Source organism: Artemia sp. Qi Xiang Cuo, chromosome 5, assembly GCF_049724085.1.
Source record: "Artemia sp. Qi Xiang Cuo chromosome 5, ASM4972408v1, whole genome shotgun sequence".
Classification (NCBI taxonomy): domain Eukaryota; kingdom Metazoa; phylum Arthropoda; class Branchiopoda; order Anostraca; family Artemiidae; genus Artemia; species Artemia sp. Qi Xiang Cuo.
Genome location: NC_142798.1, coordinates 61,120,192 through 61,139,503, shown reverse-complemented (window position 1 = coordinate 61,139,503; position 19,312 = coordinate 61,120,192). Strand labels below are relative to the sequence as shown.

General features: G+C 36.9%; 1 protein-coding gene across 8 annotated transcripts in view; it reads right to left on the bottom strand.

Moving 5' to 3' along the window:
* The window catches only part of LOC148952344 (uncharacterized), a 363,983-nt gene that overhangs the window by 299,350 nt on the left and 45,321 nt on the right, over positions 1–19,312 (bottom strand). Inside the window, exon 1 of one of the 8 annotated variants that reach the window (XM_089089800.1) lies at positions 2,734–2,889. The exons of the other annotated variants lie outside the window; for them this stretch is intronic. Coding sequence (XP_088945926.1) covers positions 2,734–2,763 — 30 coding nt within the window. The 5' untranslated portion in view covers positions 2,764–2,889. Of the gene's footprint in view, positions 1–2,733; positions 2,890–19,312 lie in introns of those variants that run through there. 8 annotated transcript variants of the gene reach the window in all.

Here is a 19,312-nt window from a genome sequence, read left to right as displayed (position 1 = left end):
TAGTAATTTCTGGACGTTTTTCAAACCATGCCCAGGACTAACCAATATAACGGAAGGTCGGAAAATACTTTCTACCCCCCCCCCACACACACACACGCACAGACACACAGACGCACCTTTTCTATATCTATCAGAGGGTTCATGGGGAGTTGGACATTTGGGGATTGAAATGCACATTTTTAGGCATATAGCATCCTTCCCCCCCCCACAACACAATGACTCACAAACCCACCTTTATGATAGCTGATCATACATTAATGAACACATCAAATCATGGATCACAGGAAGATAAACCGTATTCATACGCACATAGATCACTATTGTTGCAGCATAAAACTATCTTGTTGCATCAAATTTGGTCAGTGCTATTGTCGTTAAACATGCATTCTAAGTGCTATGTGCATAATCAGGAATCTATTTTAGAGGGTTTACGTTTGGAAAGAGGGTGGGGAAAAAAAAAAAAAAACTATAAATAAAACTAATATAATTATACAATAAAACTAATATAAAAATACTAATATAAAAATAACTAATATTATAAAATAAAACTAATTATACAAAAAATTAAGTTATTCGTGGGAATTCGCAGTATTTTTTATATATTTAGGGAGGGGCCAAAGGCCCTTGTGCACATACTTATCAGATATGAACGAAGGAAGCCTTTTGAGAAAGGGAATATTTGAAGGGGGTCATAAAACTGACTGAAAACAAAAATAGGCAAATTGTTATAAAAATGGTAAGATACAATAGGAAGAATTTCAAAACCCAAGAGATTTTGGGTTGGTTGGGGTGGGTGTAGGGCGGATATAGATGCATTCCCCAGTCTACATGACTGGCCTGAAGCATTTCTATTGTTCGAATTTTATTTCTAATATTAGTCTACTTGCAAACCCAATCAAAAGAGAACTATACTCTTACGATATTAAAACAAAACAAAAAAAGACAGCCTAACCATCCAAATCCTACTTCAAAACTTTACTAATCAACACCCCTCCCTCTCTACCGGTTTCTCATGAAGAGTTGTCCCCGTGGACAAATGACCCATGACGAGTCATCCAGGAAGCAATTTCGGTAAATTTTCTGGTTTAACTGAATGTTGAGATAGCTAAGAAATAGACACAATATTTAGAATAAGAACTTAATCCTTAATCCAAATATAACGTTCATTTACGTCGCAAAGAAACTTTACCCCCACCCTAATGGTCACATATAGTTTGGATTGTATACATGCACTGATTTTTTCATAGGTCATTCTTTCCTACAAATTGATTTAACGGTTTATCAAAACAATGGAAAATTCAGTGCATATATACAATTCATCCTCGTTGGGGATCATCGGGGGAGGGGTAAAGTAGATTTAGGATTCAAATGTGTGCTATATTTGGATTTAAGATGAAATTGTGATTCTAAATGTATTTCTATTTCTTAGGTAAATCAATATTCAATTAATCGGAAAATTAACCCTTATTTCTACAAGGACTTGTTTTGCCGGATTTAGTTTTGCTGGGGTTGGATATAGCTGAGGTTCACCCGTTCCAAAGGTTGAGCTTTGCATGGGAATAGCACTGCTTGTTTGAATTTCGCGTGTATTGCACCTTGTCTAGTTGAATTTTACGTCTGTTGAAATTGATGGGATGAGCTTTACCTCTTTGGATTCTTGTAGATTGACTTTATAGAAAAATTTATTCTGACATCATGAACATTTGTAGTACAAAACCAGCACCAAGAATGGAATGAATCAACCCAGTTTAACTCCAAAACTTGGGAATATTTTGTCGGACCTATTTGTTATGGTTTATTCGAAATTTTAAACAATGAAAATCAAAAAGATGAAACTAGTTTTAACAATTGACTTTTCTATAAGGAAATTCCCACATTCCCACTCCTCTAATCGCGAAATTGGTTCCTTTATTCATATGCAGCTAAATTAAAAAATATTCTGCATTAAAAAAAGCAGAACAGTCAACTGTATGTGAAAATATATTCTATAGACAAAACTAAATCAACAACTAATTTCAGTTATACTTCGACTTTGTCAGCTTAAAACTGTTCGATATTACCACTTTTATTTTTGTAACTGAGTGCAGTAGGTATTCATAATTCAAGAGTGCTTATAGACGAAATAAAAAGTTGACTTACAGGTGCAACAAAGGGAAAAAATTTGCAATTATTATTTTTATTTTTCTGGTGGTAAGAGGATTATTTTTCTGGTGGCAAGGTGGTAAGAGCTCATACAGTTGAAAGAAGTCGCCCTCTTTGCAGGGATGTTGGTATGAATATACAGACTATACGAGCACTCAGGGATTTCCCAAAATTTAGTCAATAGAATAGCCCTCACTCCAAGCAGAATTTTTTGAAAACCACATGACAAAAAAACATATATACTGATAATGTTAATCTTAAAACATGTGCGTTGAGCACCAAAATCTATGCTTCAGTTTTTATTTATACACTTTCGCCAATGCAAGGAGGTGTACAGGGATAGAGTCCGGGAAGTTTGTAGGAAGGAGGTTTAAAAAACAGAGGAACTGCAGGGGGATGTATTATAAATAATCGGGGAGGGGAATAAAAGTCTTGAGAAATGGAGGTCCCCCATCTGAGAGCATCCCAACCCCCTTTGCGCATACGCCAACTCCCATGTATAAATACATAGATCCGTCTCCACTTTAGAATACCAAAATAAAAACTTTTCAAATGAAAGTATGGTTTAGAAAAAAAAAGAGAGGAACTCACAAGACTTTGAGCCGAGAGTTTTTTAAACATCACTACCTCTTGAGAAAATCACTTAAATATCACAGCATAATTCAAAATTCCAGTCTAGCCACTAGAGAGGAGAGAAAGATCCGAATTTCCAGAAGTATTTAAGGTCCAGTGCTTGGCGAGTTATGATGCGCGATGCCAAACTCAGCTTGAAAAGTCTAAAACGTTTCCCGGCACAATTTGTTCCTCGTCAAACTGGGATAACAAGCGAACTCCATGTTTTGATGTATGTTCAAAAGTCTTTCATGAGACCATTAAAATCCATTAAGAAAAAAATCTCTCCCTCGTAAAGTTTAGCTGACATTAACAGCAAGTATGGAAATAAAAGTTAAATGAGAATTTTTAAATATTAAGGAAACGTTTAAATATATATATACATATATATATATATATATATATATATATATATATATATATATATATATATATATATATATATATATATATATATATATATATATATATATATATATATATATATATATATATATATATATATATATAAGCAAGATTTTTTATAAAAAAAACCAATGAATGAATTTTCGGCCAAGAGATTATGAAAAATCTTTTTCAAAGCTTTTCGAGTCTCACGTGTGGTACAATATAATGGGAACTAGTGTTGGACGATATCGGATATCGATATCGATGCATCGCACCAAATATCGATATTGAATATCGAAACGTAAATATCGATATCGAAAACGATATTATTTCGGCTTTTTCTGCTATCTACCAGTGAACGTCCAGCAGAAAAGATCCAACATAGAGAATTGTTTCGCAAATGGCCGAGAAGAAGAATAACCTATTCAATTTACTGAACTGACTCGTATATGAAGATACGCAGCATGCACAGCTGTATCCATAAGATGGCATAACCCGTTCTCAAACTATTTTTAGGGAGGGTGGGCTCTCAAATATTGTTGAGAATCTCCAAAAGGCTTGGCTAGATAAAATACCTTCTAAGCTTATAGGCCCTGTTCAGATCACACTCTTCACGATTGCCACGTACCTCAACCCGCGTCTCTAGAAATTGTATATTAACCCTGACTATCATCTCCAAGTTGAGAGTACAATAGCAAAATACATGGGTTGGGCCTTACTGGAATTAAATAAAAAAATTTTTTTTAACTAAAAGTAAGGAGCGACATTAAAACTTAAAACGAACAGAAATGATCCCGTATATGAAAGGGGCTGTCCCCTCCTCAACACCTCCTCTTTACGCTAAAGTTTTTTATTGTTTTAAAAATAAAGTTATGAGAAAGAGTCAAACTTTAGCGTAAAGAGCGAGGCGTTGAGGAGGGGACAGCCCCTTTCATACACGGAATAATTTCTGTTCGTTTTAAGTTTTAATGTCGCTCCTTACTTTCAGTTAAAAGAAACTCGTTTTTTTTGTTTTATTTAATTTCTGAACGTTTTGAATTATTGCAGCTTTAATTTTGGTTCATCGTAAATGAATAATTGAAACGAAATTTTCATATTGATTTTACTTTTTTTTTGGCTAAATGGCTACCACGAAATTTTGATCTGACATAACTTACGAATTAACTTACGTACCGAACTTCTATATTCGCATTTTTTTTTACGTATATTAGGGAGTTCGCCTTCTAGTCAATACCTCGCTCTTCACGCTTAAGTTCAAATTTTGTTCTAATTAATTAAGAATGGTAATCACAAAGGCCGTTAATTAGAATAAATACCTCTGGCGAAAGTGCAAGAAAAATTAAAGCGTAGAGTGAGGAAATGACTAGGGGGCGAACCCAATCACATACGTAATAATTTCTGTTCATTTTAAGTTTAGATGTTGCTCCTTACTTTCAGTTGAAAAAATTGTATTTTTTTTTTATTTAATTTCCGATCGTTTTTGTAAATAATGCTGGGAAATCCGGCACTCCAGTAGTATTGATATAATATCTCCGATTAGACAGGTAGCCAATGTAGCTATAACGATTACAAGCGGGGTGTCTCCCATATAGCTATAACAGTTTCAAGCGGACAGTACTCCCGCCAATACAAGCAGACAGTGTAATGACCGGAATTCAACCACCGTGAAAATTCGTGTTGATCTGTGTTCAAAGTGCGTGATGATTCCTTTATACTATAGTAACTTCCTATCTGTCTGCTCTCTTTAATTGTTAGATGTGGTTGACTTATGTTTGACCTTGAACACGGGTATAAAAACTCCGACAATGAATTATTTTATCAGTTCAGAGTTGGCATTTGAAATATAATGATGCATTCAAATAAAAGGAATATTGTCGAAAGCTAAACGCAAGAAGTAAGTTATTCTTTTATATTCATAGTGGGTAAAGAAATTAATTCTACTAAAATTTATACAGACCTTATTATAGTTAACAGATTGTTAAATATTTTTTGAACCTGGATCTCCAGAAGTCGGTAAAGGGGAATATCAAAACAAGAAAAAAAAGTATGTAAACACTGTATTTAAATGGCTTGCTAGCTTAGAACATGAGGTAAATCATACCTATTTTTTTATTCCGGGCCAAGGTTCCCCACATTCGTTCCACACCGGCCTCAAGTGCCACAATCGTCCACCCCCCTCCCTCCAACCCCCCCCCCCCCAACATTTTTTTTAACTTTTTTTTACCTTTTTTTAACTTTTTTTTAACTTTTTTTTAACTTTTTTTTTACTTTTTTTTAACTTTTTTTTTACTTTTTTTTAACTTTTTTAATTTTTTTAAACTTTTTTTTAACTTTTTTTAACTTCTTTTTAAGTTTTTTTCTACCTTTTTAAACTTTTTTTTACATGTCTTAGAATGTCATTAAACACACTTAAAACACAAAAAAATCATATTTAATATTTTCCAACTTCAAAATGGGAATGATATAGATATGTGGGTAGCAACTTTTACTAAAAGAAAATTAATATTTGTAGTGACCAATTTTTTTTTCTTCTTATTTTTAACTTCTTTTTTACATCTCTTAGAATGTCATGAAACACACTTAAAAAATATGAAATTCACGTTTAATATTTTCCAACTTCAAAATGGCAATTATATAGATATGTGTTGCTACATTTAATATTAGAAAAATAATGTTTTTAGTAACTAATTTTTTTTCTGAGAATCTTTTTTTTCTGACAGTTTTTTATGTTTAACTTTTTTTTTCTGACAGTTTTTTTTTAAACTTTTTTTTCAACCTTTTTTTTAAATCTAAATCATATCAGAAAAATAGAATGACACTTTTAATTAAAATTTTAAAAAACTTATTCTTGTTCATACTATTGATGAGGACTGATGGTTCTCTAAAGATTTTTTTCGTGATAAACGAACTTTTTTTTAGGATTTACCAGAACTCCCCCTACCCATTAAGAATATAAGAAGGGGTGAAGCGACTTCAGTAGTCAGTTCAAACTGATCGACGGTTATACAGAATGGTAGTAGGTCGAATTCATTAATACAATCAGCATTAAACGTAAGCCACCCAATAGCCAACTATCCAGTTTTCACGTCCAGCATCCACAATAATATGACGCAACTATCCGAACCCTTCATAAACCAGCCATCTGTCAACTGGTCAATTCCCACATCCAACACTCACAACAAGATGACACAACCACCCGGACCCATCATACACTAGCCAACCGTCAATTGGTCAACTGCCACACTCAACATGCATGGACCAAGTACATCTACAGGGGGTATAACTCAACCAGCAAACCTCGAATTGACTGATCATCTCAGTCCTGATACACTCGAGGGTTTGTTGAGTGAGTTGGGTGATTCAACACCACGCAACATCACCATCATTGAACAAATTGGTGGAGGATATGAAATCCCCGTAACGCCCCCTGCCATGCCCGATTTTAATTTAGTTGACTCTGCCTTGCACAATGTATTCGTTTATAGAGCTGAGTTTGAGGACCCATTTAATTCACTAACAACAGGTAGCATCATAACAAATCCGGTAGATATAGTACACTCCTATGTGGCCAAGATTTGAGCTCTTCTTGAACGAGTGATTCAGGAGAGGGGTGGGAAGTATGGGATCAAGCCTGCTATCGCACAAAAAAAAAAATATTTCAATGAAAAGTTAGAAGATGTGTATGAGCGTTATTTTCGTACTGAAATGCTATCACTTCATCCACATTTGAATAATTTTGAGGGTGTTTTTAAGGACTATGTTGATAATATAGTAACAAAATTAGATAATTATACTGAGGTGGGTCGTGGTTCAGTGTTTTTATTTATTGGGAGTTTGGATATTAATGTGGGTAAATTTAAAAATAATTTTATTTTAAGAGGTGGGTGGGGGCGGTGGGACCAGAATATAATGAAGATTTAAAGGGGTGTCAAGGTGTACAACGATTTCGTTTCGATACAGGGCTTCAATGCTTCAAATATGCATTTCTTGTGGCAGCTCACAAGCCTCTTGCAGAGGAAGCTACTAAGACACTGTTGGACGATTATGCAATTAATGGGAGTCCAAATTTTCCTATACTAGATTTTGATTGTTTAAATGATCAATATCCAGTAACGCTTAATGGAATAAATATTTTTTAGCGGACTAATGCACATTAAAAATTGGTGTTACTGTACTACAATGTGAAACCGAATTCGAGGGGGGTGAGCGCAAAAAGGGGGTTGTATTTCCAGCGAGGGCTCCGTCCACTGAATCAGTGGAACATTATGTTTGGCTTCTTTACAGGCCAGCCAGTGATCCCGATTCAATTGGACATTTTTTTCCAATACTAAATATTAGTTAGGTTCCGGGGGAGGGTAAACAGGGGAGATGAGATTGTTACTATTGTTCGACATGCCTTTCTAGATTGCGGTCAGAAATTAAGTTAAAAAATCATATGAACCCTTGCAAGCGTCGTGTATGTCAATCTGTGGAAATAGTTAGTGGTAAAAGGGCCATCTTGCGATTTAAGTAGTTTCAAAACTCGCTCCAACAGAGTGACAAGGTGGCCTTAGACTGAAATTCCACTCTCATAGATGTTTAAGATCCATTGAATTCAAATCTTGTTAAAAAACTTGCGGTCATTGTAGTCTTTTATGCTCATGCACAAAGAGACTCGTGTAATTCCATGCAATTGGTAGATGTAGTTGAGAGATTGGGTGGTGAGGATTGTATGCTCTCAGCCGTGACAGCACTCATTAAAACAGCCAATAAACCGATATCAAGGCTGCGAAATACGTCCTATCCAATGACTCTATCACCAGAGGACGAGTTGGTCATTAAAACTGAAAAAATTTGTTGGGTTTGTACGGGGGAATTTGTGGAGGATAACGGGAACGCGGGACAGGGGGTAAGGGGAAAGGGGGTAAAGGGATGGTCCGCGACCACGATCATTTGGGCAACCCGATTGTATCGGGATTGAGCAATTTTTCGTGGAATGGCCCATTAATCATGTAATTTAAACGTTAGTCAACAATTGTTTCTACCTGTTTATATACACAATTCCAGCTATGACATGAAATTTATTTTACCGGCATTGGTACGATTGCAACGAGGTGGAGTTGTAGATGGCGCATGGGTAGATGGTTCTTTTTCTTATAATCTCAAACCCAAATTGTCTGAAAAGCTGCTGATCTTAGAGTTCAATTGGCAAATAATAGATAATGATAAATTTTGTATGAATAAGATCCGTTTTTTAGACTCCTTTAGCTTCTTCCCCAAATCCCTAAGACAACTCATTGAAGTACAGAAAAGTGACGATTATAATAGTTTCCCCCTCCTTAAGCAACACCTCCTTAAACAGCACTTTTCAGACGGTGAAATGTATGATTTATTAACGTGTAAGGGCATATATCCGTATGACTACTACAACTCCATCGCGAGGCTTTCTGAGGAACAATTGTCGTCCATCACCTCATTCTACGATTCACTTTACGAGCGTCAATGTACCACTGCCGACTATGATTTTGCCAAGAGGGTTTGGGCTAAGGGAAGGTGTAAAAATGGGTGGGATTATTGTAGATTATACCTGGCAAGTGATGTATTGACGTTGCTGGATATTGTGAGTAAGAACACGGATAAAATCTATGGGGAATTTGGATTTAGGTTATTATTTTTCCACTCCTCATTTGGTGATGGATTTAATTCTTAAAATCAGTAAAGAGGAAATAGGCTTGATCACCGACGTGGATCAGTATCTATTTGTAGAGAGATCAATGAGGGGAGGGTATGTTTTTCATGGAGATCGTATCCTTGAAACTGATCCGACTGGACATGACACCGGTGTAAAGTCGGATGCAGTTTTCTTGGATATGAACTCCCTCTTTCCATTGGCGATTTCTCACTACTCTTTGTCGTGTGGAAATTATAAATGGTATAACTATACTCGTGCTTTAGATTTCCCCAACATTCCCATTGTTGAGGAGAATAAGCCGTAGGGATGGTTTTTTGAAAGCGATGGTAAAGTACCGGTGTAGTATCATGACTGAGTGAAGGATTTGGTATTCCCGTGCATAAACAGAGCGGTGACTAGGGACTCTTTGAGTCCATACAATATTTCTAAGGTAGTGGATGGTGGTGTGCACTGGACACCTTCAAAACAAAAACTTATCGCCGACCTTCATCCGAAAGAGAATATTGTTGTACATCACATTCTTTTGCGGTGGATGGTAGCCAACGGTTTCAACGTCACAAGGATACATAGAGCCCTCCAATTTGACCAGAAACCTTATTTGAAAACGTTTATTGACACTTTTGTCGATAAACGTTCCGAAGCAAAAACAAAGGTTGAAAAGGAAATTTTTAAATTCATTTTGAACTCAGCCTTCGGTAAAATGTGTGAAATTGTACGTAATCGAAGTCGTTGTGACGTTGTGACTGACCCAAAAGAATGTACTCGAATCGTTGCTGATCCAAACTTCAAATCATTCACTATCATAGACTTCAATATGGTCCTCTTAAATAGAAAAAAAAGAAACTTAATTTTAAATAAAATATTGCAGCTGACAGTGCAATAACCGAAAAATCCAAAAAACTCATGTTGTCATTCTTTTACGATGTGTGTAGGCACCAATGGCCGGGAGAGGGAAAAGTTCAAGTATATTATGGGGATACCGATTCACTTTTCGAAAAAGTTAGAACAGCGAATTTATTGGAAGATTTGGAAAAAGGCGTGCACATTAGCTCTCGAATGGACTTTACCAATTAGGACGAGTCCATTTACCCGGAGTTAGTGAAGCGTCAGGCCCGAAATCAGTTAATAATGTTAAAATCAGAGACGGGAAGTGCCTTGATTTCCAGTGGTGGGCTTGCAGGTCCGAAGGTGTACTGTGTGCAAACAAACAACGAGGTAATCAAAAAAGTCTGCAAAGGGGTGCCTAGACACTACATGAATAAGAATTTCGACATGAATATATACAGAAACTGTGTGGAAAATAGTATAGCTCCAAGGGCGAAGGTCTTGGCGATTCGCTCTTTAAAATTTAAAAACCACGCAGTTCGAGTTGATAAAATAGCCATGTGTCCCGTGTCGGATAAAGTCTATGTGTGTGCGGATGGTGTGAAGGTGCTACCCCATGGACATTATTTGACTTCTGACCGAGGTTTGTCGAGATTATAGACATCGCCTCGGTCGGGAAAAAATTAAATAGTAAATGGTTGGATGGTGGGATTCTTTTTTTTAATAGATTTTTTTTTCATCTCAGCAGTGGTTTTTTTTTACAACTCAGCAGTATTTTTTTTTCCCAACTCAGCAGTTTTTTTATAGCAAGGTAGAGTCGTATGTTTTTTTTCTTTTATTTTAAATAGAAAAAATGTGTTCAAATTGTTTAAAAATGTTGTTCTTCATGTTATTGTTGTACAAATAGTGCAAGTAATTGCTATTCGTACTGTATTTTAACTTGTACAAAATGTGATGTCAACAAGTGAAAAATGTTGTTCTTCATGCTATTGTTGTACAAATAGTGTGTGATATTGCTATTCGTGCTGTATTTTAAGTTGTATAAAATGTGATGTTAATAAATGAAATTTATTGCTATTGCTATTTATGATGTATTTTAAGTTGTTTTTGTCAATAAATGAAAAAACTTTGTTTTTGTTGTTCTTGTTATTGAATAACGTACAAGGTAGATCTAAGGGAAAATTATTATTATTATTTATTCATTAGAAAAGTATGGTTAACAGTAAGTTGTAGACCGACTATTCTCAATAGCAGCAGTATATATCAATTTAAAACACCATTCAGATCGCTTCTGTGTGGATCGGCAATGTCAGGTAAAACGTTTAGAATGTCTATTAAAAAGTCAGAAATGTACGAAAAAGGAATTTTCAAAAAAATCAATACTGCTATCAGAATCATAAAACCAATAATTATTTACTGAGTGTCAAAATTAATAGGAAAAAAGTACTTTTGCATAGAACAAATTCAACTACACAGATATTTCATAGCATCAAAATGATCTTACAACGTTTCACAGAATCGAGAAACTACTATTGCCATCTACCAACCTATAGCTTTAGATGGCAGCACAGTCCCTCAGACACACGGCTATTGTGTGAGAGACATGCAAAAAAAATAGATATTGATGACAATACTAAACTAACATAACCACAAAATTCCACATTATTGCACAGAAATACCAAAACCATAAATGTATACCGACTATTCTCAAGAGCAGTAGTATGTATCAATTTAAAACACCATTCAGATCGCTTAGGTGTGTATCTTCAATGTCAGGTAAAACGTTTAGAATGTTTATTAAAAAGTAAGAGATGTCTGAAAAAGGAACTTTCAAATAAATTGATACTACTAGCAGACTCCTAAAAGCATTGATTATTGACTGAGTGTCAAAATTAGTAGGAAAAAAGTACCTTTGCATAGAACAAATTCAACTACACGGATATTTCATAGCATCAAAAGGATCTTACAACATATCACAGAATCAAGAGAGACTACTATTGCCATCTACCAACCTATAGCTTTAGATTGCAGCACAGTCCCTGAGACACACGGCTATAGTGTGAGACATACAAAAAAAACAATAGATATTGATGACAATACTAAAGTAACTTAACCACAAAATTCCACATTATTGCACAGAAATACCAAAACCATAGGTTGGGTTAGGTTAGGCTAGCCTACGTACGAACGCGTACGTTATTGCACAGAAATACTAAAACCATAGGTTAGGTTAGGCTAGCCTACGTACGCGCGCTTACGTAGGCTAGCCTAACCTAACCTAACCTATGGTTTTGGTATTTCTGTGCCATAACATACGCGCGCGTACGTGGGCTAGCCTAACCTAACCCAACCTATGGTTTTGGTATTTCTGTGCAATAATGTGGGATTTTGTGGTTAAGTTACTTTAGTATTGTCATCAATATCTATTGTTTTTTTTTGTATGTCTCACACTATAGCCGTGTGTCTGAGGGACTGTGCTGCCATATAAAGCTATAGGTTGGTAGATGGCAATAGTAGTCTCTCTTGATTCTGTGAAATGTTGTAAGATCCTTTTGATGCTATGAAATATCCGTGTAGTTGAATTTGTTCTATGCAAAGGTACTTTTTTCCTATTAATTTTGACACTCAGTCAATAAACAAGGCTTTTAGGAGTCTGCTAGTAGTATCAATTTCTTTGAAAGTTCCTTTTTCAGACATCTCTTAATTTTTAATAACATTCTAAACGCTTTACCTGACATTGACGATCCACACCTAAGCGATCTGAATGGTGTTTTAAATTGATACATACTACTGCTATTGAGAATAGTCGGTCTACAACTATGGCTTTGGTATTTCTGTTCAATAATATGGAATTTTGTGGTTATGTTAGTTTAGTATCTTCATCAATATCTATTTTTTGCATGTCTCTCAAACACTACCCGTGTTTCTGAGGGACTGTGCTGCCATCTAAATTTAAAGGTTGGTAGATAGCAATAGTAGTCTCTCGATTCTGTAAAATGTTGTAAGATCCTTCTGATGCTATGAAATATCTGTGTAGTTGAATTTGTTCTATTCAAAAGTACTTTTTTCCTATTAATTTTGACACTCAGTCAATAATTAATGCTTTTAGGAGTCTGCTAGTAGTATCAATTTCTTTGAAAGTTCCTTTTTCATACATCTCTTACTTTTTGATAAACATTCTAAACGTTTTACCTGACATTGACGATCCACACCTAAGCGATCTGAATGGTGTTTTAAATTGATACATACTACTGCTATTGAGAATAGTCGGTCTACAACTATGGTTTTGGTATTTCTGTGCAATAATGTGGAATTTTATCGTTATGTTAGTTTAGTATTGTCATCAATATCTATTTTTTTTGCATGTCTCTCACACTATAGCCGTGTGTCTGAGGGACTGTGCTGCCATCTAAAGCTATGGGTTGGTAGATGGCAATAGTAGTCTCTCGATTCTGTGAAATGTTGTAAAATCATTTTGATGCTATGAAATATCTGTGTAGTTGAATTTGTTCTATGCAAATGTACTTCTTTCCTATTAATTTCGACACTCAGTCAATGATTAATGGTTTTATGATTCTGCTAGCAGTAGCGATTTCTCTGAAAATTCCTTTTTCGTACATCTCTGAATTTTTAATAAACATTCTAAACATTTAACCTGTCATTGCTGGTCCTAACAGAAACGATCTGAATGGTATTTCAGATTGCTATATAATCCTACTGTAGAGAATAGTCGGTCCACAACTAACTGTAAACAATACTTGTCTAATGAATCAATAATAATAATAATTTTCCTTTAGATCTACCTAGTACGTTATTCAATAGCAAGGACAACAAAAACATGTTTTTTCATTAATTAACAAAAACAACTTAAAATACATCATAAATAGCAACAGTAATAAATTTCATTTGTTAACATCACATTTTATACAACTTAAAATACCGCAAGAATAGCAATATCTCACACTATTTGTACAACAATTGCATGAAGAACAACATTTTTCACTTGTTGGCATCACATTTTGTACAACTTAAAATACAGCACGAATAGCAATAACTCGCACTATTTGTGCAACAATACCATGAAGAACAACATTTTTAAACAATTTGAATACATTTTTTTCTATTTACAAAAAAATAATAAAAAACATACGACTCTAACTTGCTATAAAAAAAACTGCTGAGTTGGGAAAAAAAACTAGTGCTTAGTTGTGAAAAAAAAACCACTGCTGAGTTGAAAAAAAAACTATTTAAAAAAAAAGAATACCACCACCCAACCATTTAATATTTAATATTTTCCCGACCGAGGCGATGTCTATAATCTCGACACACACCTCGGTCAGAAGTCAAATAATGTCCATGGGGTAGCACCTTCACACCATCCGCACACACATAGACTTTATCCGACACGGGACACATGGCTATTTTATCAACTCGAACTGTGTGGTTTTTAAATTTTAAAGAGTGAATCGCCATGACCTTTGCCCTTGGAACTATACTATTTTCCACACAGTTTCTGTGTGCATTCATGTTGAAGTTCTTATTCATGTAGCGTCTGGGCAACCCCCTTCAAACTTTTTGGACTACTTCATTGTTTGTTTGCACGCAAAAAAACTTCAGATCTGCAAGTCCACCACTGGAAATCAAGTCATTTCCCGTCTCTGATTTTAACATTAATAACTAATTTGGGGCCTGGCGCTTCACTAACTCTAGGTAAATGGACTCGTCCCAATTAGTAAAGTCCTTTCGAGAGCTACTGTACGCGCTTTTTTCCAAATCTTCCAATAAATTCGCTGTTCAAACTTTTATCAAAATTGAATTGGTATCCCCGTAATATGCTGAACTTCTCCCTCCCCGGCCATTGGTGCCTACACACATCGTAATAGAATGACAACATGAGTTTTTTGGATATTTCGGTTATTGCGCTGCCAGCTGCAATATTTTTATTGAGAATTACGTTTCTTTTTTTCTATTTAAGAGGACCATATTCGAGTCTATGATGGTGAATGATGTAAAGTTTGGATCGGCAACGATTCGAGCACGTTCTTTTGGGTCAGTCACAACGTCACAACGAATTCGATGCGTACACTCTTACACATTTTACAGAAGGCTGAGTTAAAAATGAGTTTAAAAACTTCCTTTTCAACCTTCGGTTTTGCTTCGGAGCGTTTATAGACGAAAGTGTCAAAACACATTTTCAAATAGGGTTTCTGGTCCAATTTGAGGGCTCTATGTATCGTTGTGACGTTGAAACCGTTGGTTACCGTCCACCGGAAAAGACTCTGGTGTACAACAATATTATCTGTCGTATTAAAGTCAGCGATAAGTTTTTTTTTTGAAGATCTCTAGTGCACACCCCCATCCACTACCTTAGAAATATTGTATGGACTCAAAGAGTCCCTAGTCACTACTCTTCTTATGCACAGGAAAACAAAATCCTTCACTGGGTAATGATGCTCCACAGGTATTTCACTATCGATTTCAAAAAACCATCCCCGCGGTCCATTCTCCTCAACATTGGGAATGTTGTGGAAATCTGAAGCACGAGGATCGTTAAGCCATTTGTCATTACCACACGGCAAATAATAGTCAGATATTGCCGACGGATAGAGGGAGTTCATATCCAAGAAAACTGCATCCGACTTTACACCGGTGTCATGTCCAGTCGGATCAGTTTCAAGGATACGATCTCCATGAAAAACATACCCTCCCCTCATTGATCTCTCTACAAATAGATGCTGATCCACGTCGGTGATCAAGCCTATTTCCTCTTTACTGATTTTAAGAATTAAATCCATCACCAAATGAGGAGTGGAAAAAAATAACCTAAATCCAACCCAAATTCCCCATAGATTCTATCCGTGTTCTTACACACAATATCCAGCAACGTCAATACATCACTTGCCTGGTATAATCTACAATAATCCCACCCATTTTTACACCCTCCCTTAGCCCAAACCCTCTTGGCAAAATCATAGTCGACAGTGGTGCATTGACGCTCGTAAAGTGAATCGTAGAATTAGGTGATGGACAGCAATTGTTCCTCAGAAAGCCTCGCGGTGGAGTTGTAGTAGTCATACGGATATATGCCCTTACACGTTAATAAATCATACATTTCACCGTCTGAAAAGTGCTGTTTAAGGAGGTGTTGTTAAGGAGGGGGAAACTATTAAAATCGTCACTTTTCTGTACTTCAATGAGTTGTCTTAGGGATTTGGGGAAGAAGCTAAAGGAGTCTAAGAAACGGATCTTATTCACGCACAATTTATCGTTATCTATTATTTGCCATTTGAATTCTAAGAGCAGCAGCTTTTCAGACGATTTGGGTATGATATTACCAGGGCAATTCAGAAACTAACCTCTGATTGGTCGAAGTGCGTGTAGTGGGGGGAGTAGCGCGCCATCTGTGCATTCACGCGCTCAGCAGGTCAGTCGGCATCAAGCCGTAGTCGAGTGAACATCGTACCTGCGCTAGTTTAGTTATTGTGGTAGTTTGAAATGTGTGCTGCAATAGAAAATCCCGCCAAATGCGAAGTGCGTGCTGTTATAAGGTTTTTTACAGCCAAAGGATACTCTGCAGCAGCTATTCATCGTGAGCTTTGTGCCGTGTACGGACCAAAAGTTATGAGTGAAGGAGTTGTCCGTGAATGGGTACGTTTATTTAAAAGTGGACGAGAAAACGTTCGAGATGAAGAGAGGAGTGGTAGACCATCCTTGGTGACTGACGAACTCGTTCAGACAGTTGATGCAAAAGTTCGTGAAAATTGACGTTTCACAATGGCGGAGTTGTCTACTGATTTTCCACAGATTTCTAAGACTCCTTTGTACGAGATAGTGACAGCAAGATTGGGTTACCGTAAGTTCTGTGCACGATGGGTGCCCAAAATTCTTACCGACCACCCCAAAACTCAAAGAATGGCCTCTGCATTAGACTTTCTGTCACGTTATGAGGACGAAGGAGAACCATTGTTAAACAGAATCGTGACCGGTGACGAAACCTGGATTAAGTACGTGAACCCTGAGACAAAAGAACAGTCAAAGATGTGGGCACATTCAGATTCGCCTACCAAACCAAAAAAGCCCGGCAAGATTTTTCTGCCAGAAAACTGATGGCAACAGTGTTTTGGGATGCCAAAGGGGTGTTGTTGGTTGAATTCATGGAACGTGGGAAGACCATTAATCAAGACGTGTACTGTGAAACACTAAAAACATTACAACGGGCTATACAGAACAAATGCCAAGGTATACTGACTTCTGGTATTGTTTTTTCCACAATAAAGCCCGTCCTCACTCTGCTCGCAGAACAACAGCCCTTCTTGAGTCCTTCAAGTGGGACGTTTTCAACCATCCACCTTACAGCCCAGATCTGGCGCCAAGCGATTATCACCTCTTCATGCATATGAAGAAATGGCTAGGGTCCCAGCGGTTTGATGACGACGAAGAGCTCAAAGATGCGGTCACAGGCTGGCTCAAGGCACAAGCGGGTGATTTTTATGCAGAAGCAATTTCAAAGCTTGTGAAGAGATACGATAAGTGCCTCAATCGTTATGGAGACTATGTCAAAAAATAGTGCAAAGATGTAGTTGTAAGATGTATATATTAAAATATTTTTACTTAACTTGGTGTATTTTTTTCAATCAACCGAAATTTAGTTTCTGAATTGCCCTCGTATAAGAAAAAGAACCATCTACCCATGCGCCATCTACAACTCCCCCTCGTTGCAATCGTGCCAGTGCCGGTAAAATAAATGTCATGTCATAGCTGGAATTGTGTATATAAACAGGTAGAAACAATTGTTGACTAACGTTTAAATTACATGATTGATGGGCCACTCCACGAAAATTACTCAATCCCGATACAATCGGGTTGTCCAAATGATCGTGGTCGCAGACCATCCCTTTCCCCTTTCCCTCTTTCCCATTACCCTCAACAAATTCCCCCTTACAAACCCAACATATTTTTTCAGTTTTAATGGCCAACTCGTCCTCTGGTGATAGAGCCGTGATATCGATTTATTTGCTGTTTTAATGAGTGCTGTCACGGCTGAGAGCATACAATCCTCACCACCCAATCTCTCTACTACCTCTACTAATTGCATGGACTTACACGAGTCTCTTTGTGCGTTATTATAAGAAAATACAATGACCTCATATTTTATAACGAGATTTGAATTCAATGGATCATACACATTTATGAGAGCGGCTTCGCAGTCTAAGGCGACCTTTTGACTCTGTTGGAGTGAATTTTGAAAGTTCTTAAAACGCAAGATGGCCTTGTCACCGCTAACCGTTTCCACAGATTGACATCCATGACGCTTGCAATGCTTCATATGATTGTTTAATTTCTGACCGGAATCTAGAAAGGCATGTCGGAGAATAGAAACATGTATCTCCCCGTTGACTCCCCTTTTACCCTCCCCCAGAACCCAACTAATGTTTGGTATGGAAAAAAATGTCCAATTGAATCGGGATCACTGGCTGGCCTGTAAAGAAGCCAAACATAATGTTCCACTTATTCAATGGACGGAGCCCTCGCTGGAAATACAACCCCCTTTTTGCGCTCACCCCCCTCGAATTCGGTTTCACATTGTAGTACAGTAACACCAATTTTTAAATGTGCATTAGCCCGCTCAAAAATAGTTATTCCATTAAGTGTTACTGGATATTGATCATTTAAACAATTAAAATCTACTTTAGGGAAATTTGGACTCCCATTAATTGCATAATCGTCCAACAGTGTCTTAGTAGCTTCCTCTGCAAGAGGCTTGTGAGCTGCTACAAGAACTGCATATTTGAAGCATTGAAGCCCTGTATCGAAACGAAATCGTTGTACACCATTACACGCCTTTAAATCTTCATCATATTTTGGTCCCACCGCCCCCCTCCCACCTCTGAAAATAAAATTCTTTTAAAATTTACCTACATTAATATCTAAACTCCCAATAAATAAAACCACTGACCCACTACCCAACTCAGTATAATTATCCAATTTTGTTACTATATTGTCAACCCATTCCATAAAAACACCCTCAAAATTATTCAGGTGCGGATGAAGTGATAGCATTTCAGTACGAAAATAACGCTCATACACCTCATCCGCCTTTTCATTGAAATAATTTTTTTTTTGTGCGATGGCAGCCTTAATCCCATCCCTCCCACCACCCTCCCGAATCACTCTTTCAAGAAGGGCTCGAATCTTGCCCATATAGGAGTGTTCTATGTCTACCGGATTCGTTATGATGCCACCTAATGTTAGTGAATTAAATGGGTCCTCAAACTCAGCCCTATAAACAAATACATTGTGCAAGGCAGAGTCAACTAAATTAAAATCGGGCATGGCAGGGGGCGTTACTGGGATTTCATGTCCTCCACCAATTTGCTCAGTGATGGTGATGTTGCGTGGTGTTGAATCACCCAACTCACTCAAAAACGCTCGAGTGTATCAGGACTGAGATGATCAGTCCATTCGAGGTTTGCTGGTTGAGCCATACCCCCTGTAGATGTACTTGGTACATGCATGTTGAGCGTGGCAGTTGACCAGTTGACGGTTGGCTGGTGTATAATGGGTCCGGGTGGTTTCGCCATCTTTTTGTGTGTGTTGGCTGTGTAAATTGACCAGTTGACAGATGGCTGGTTTATGAAGGGTTCGGATGGTTGTGTCATATTATTGTGGATGCTG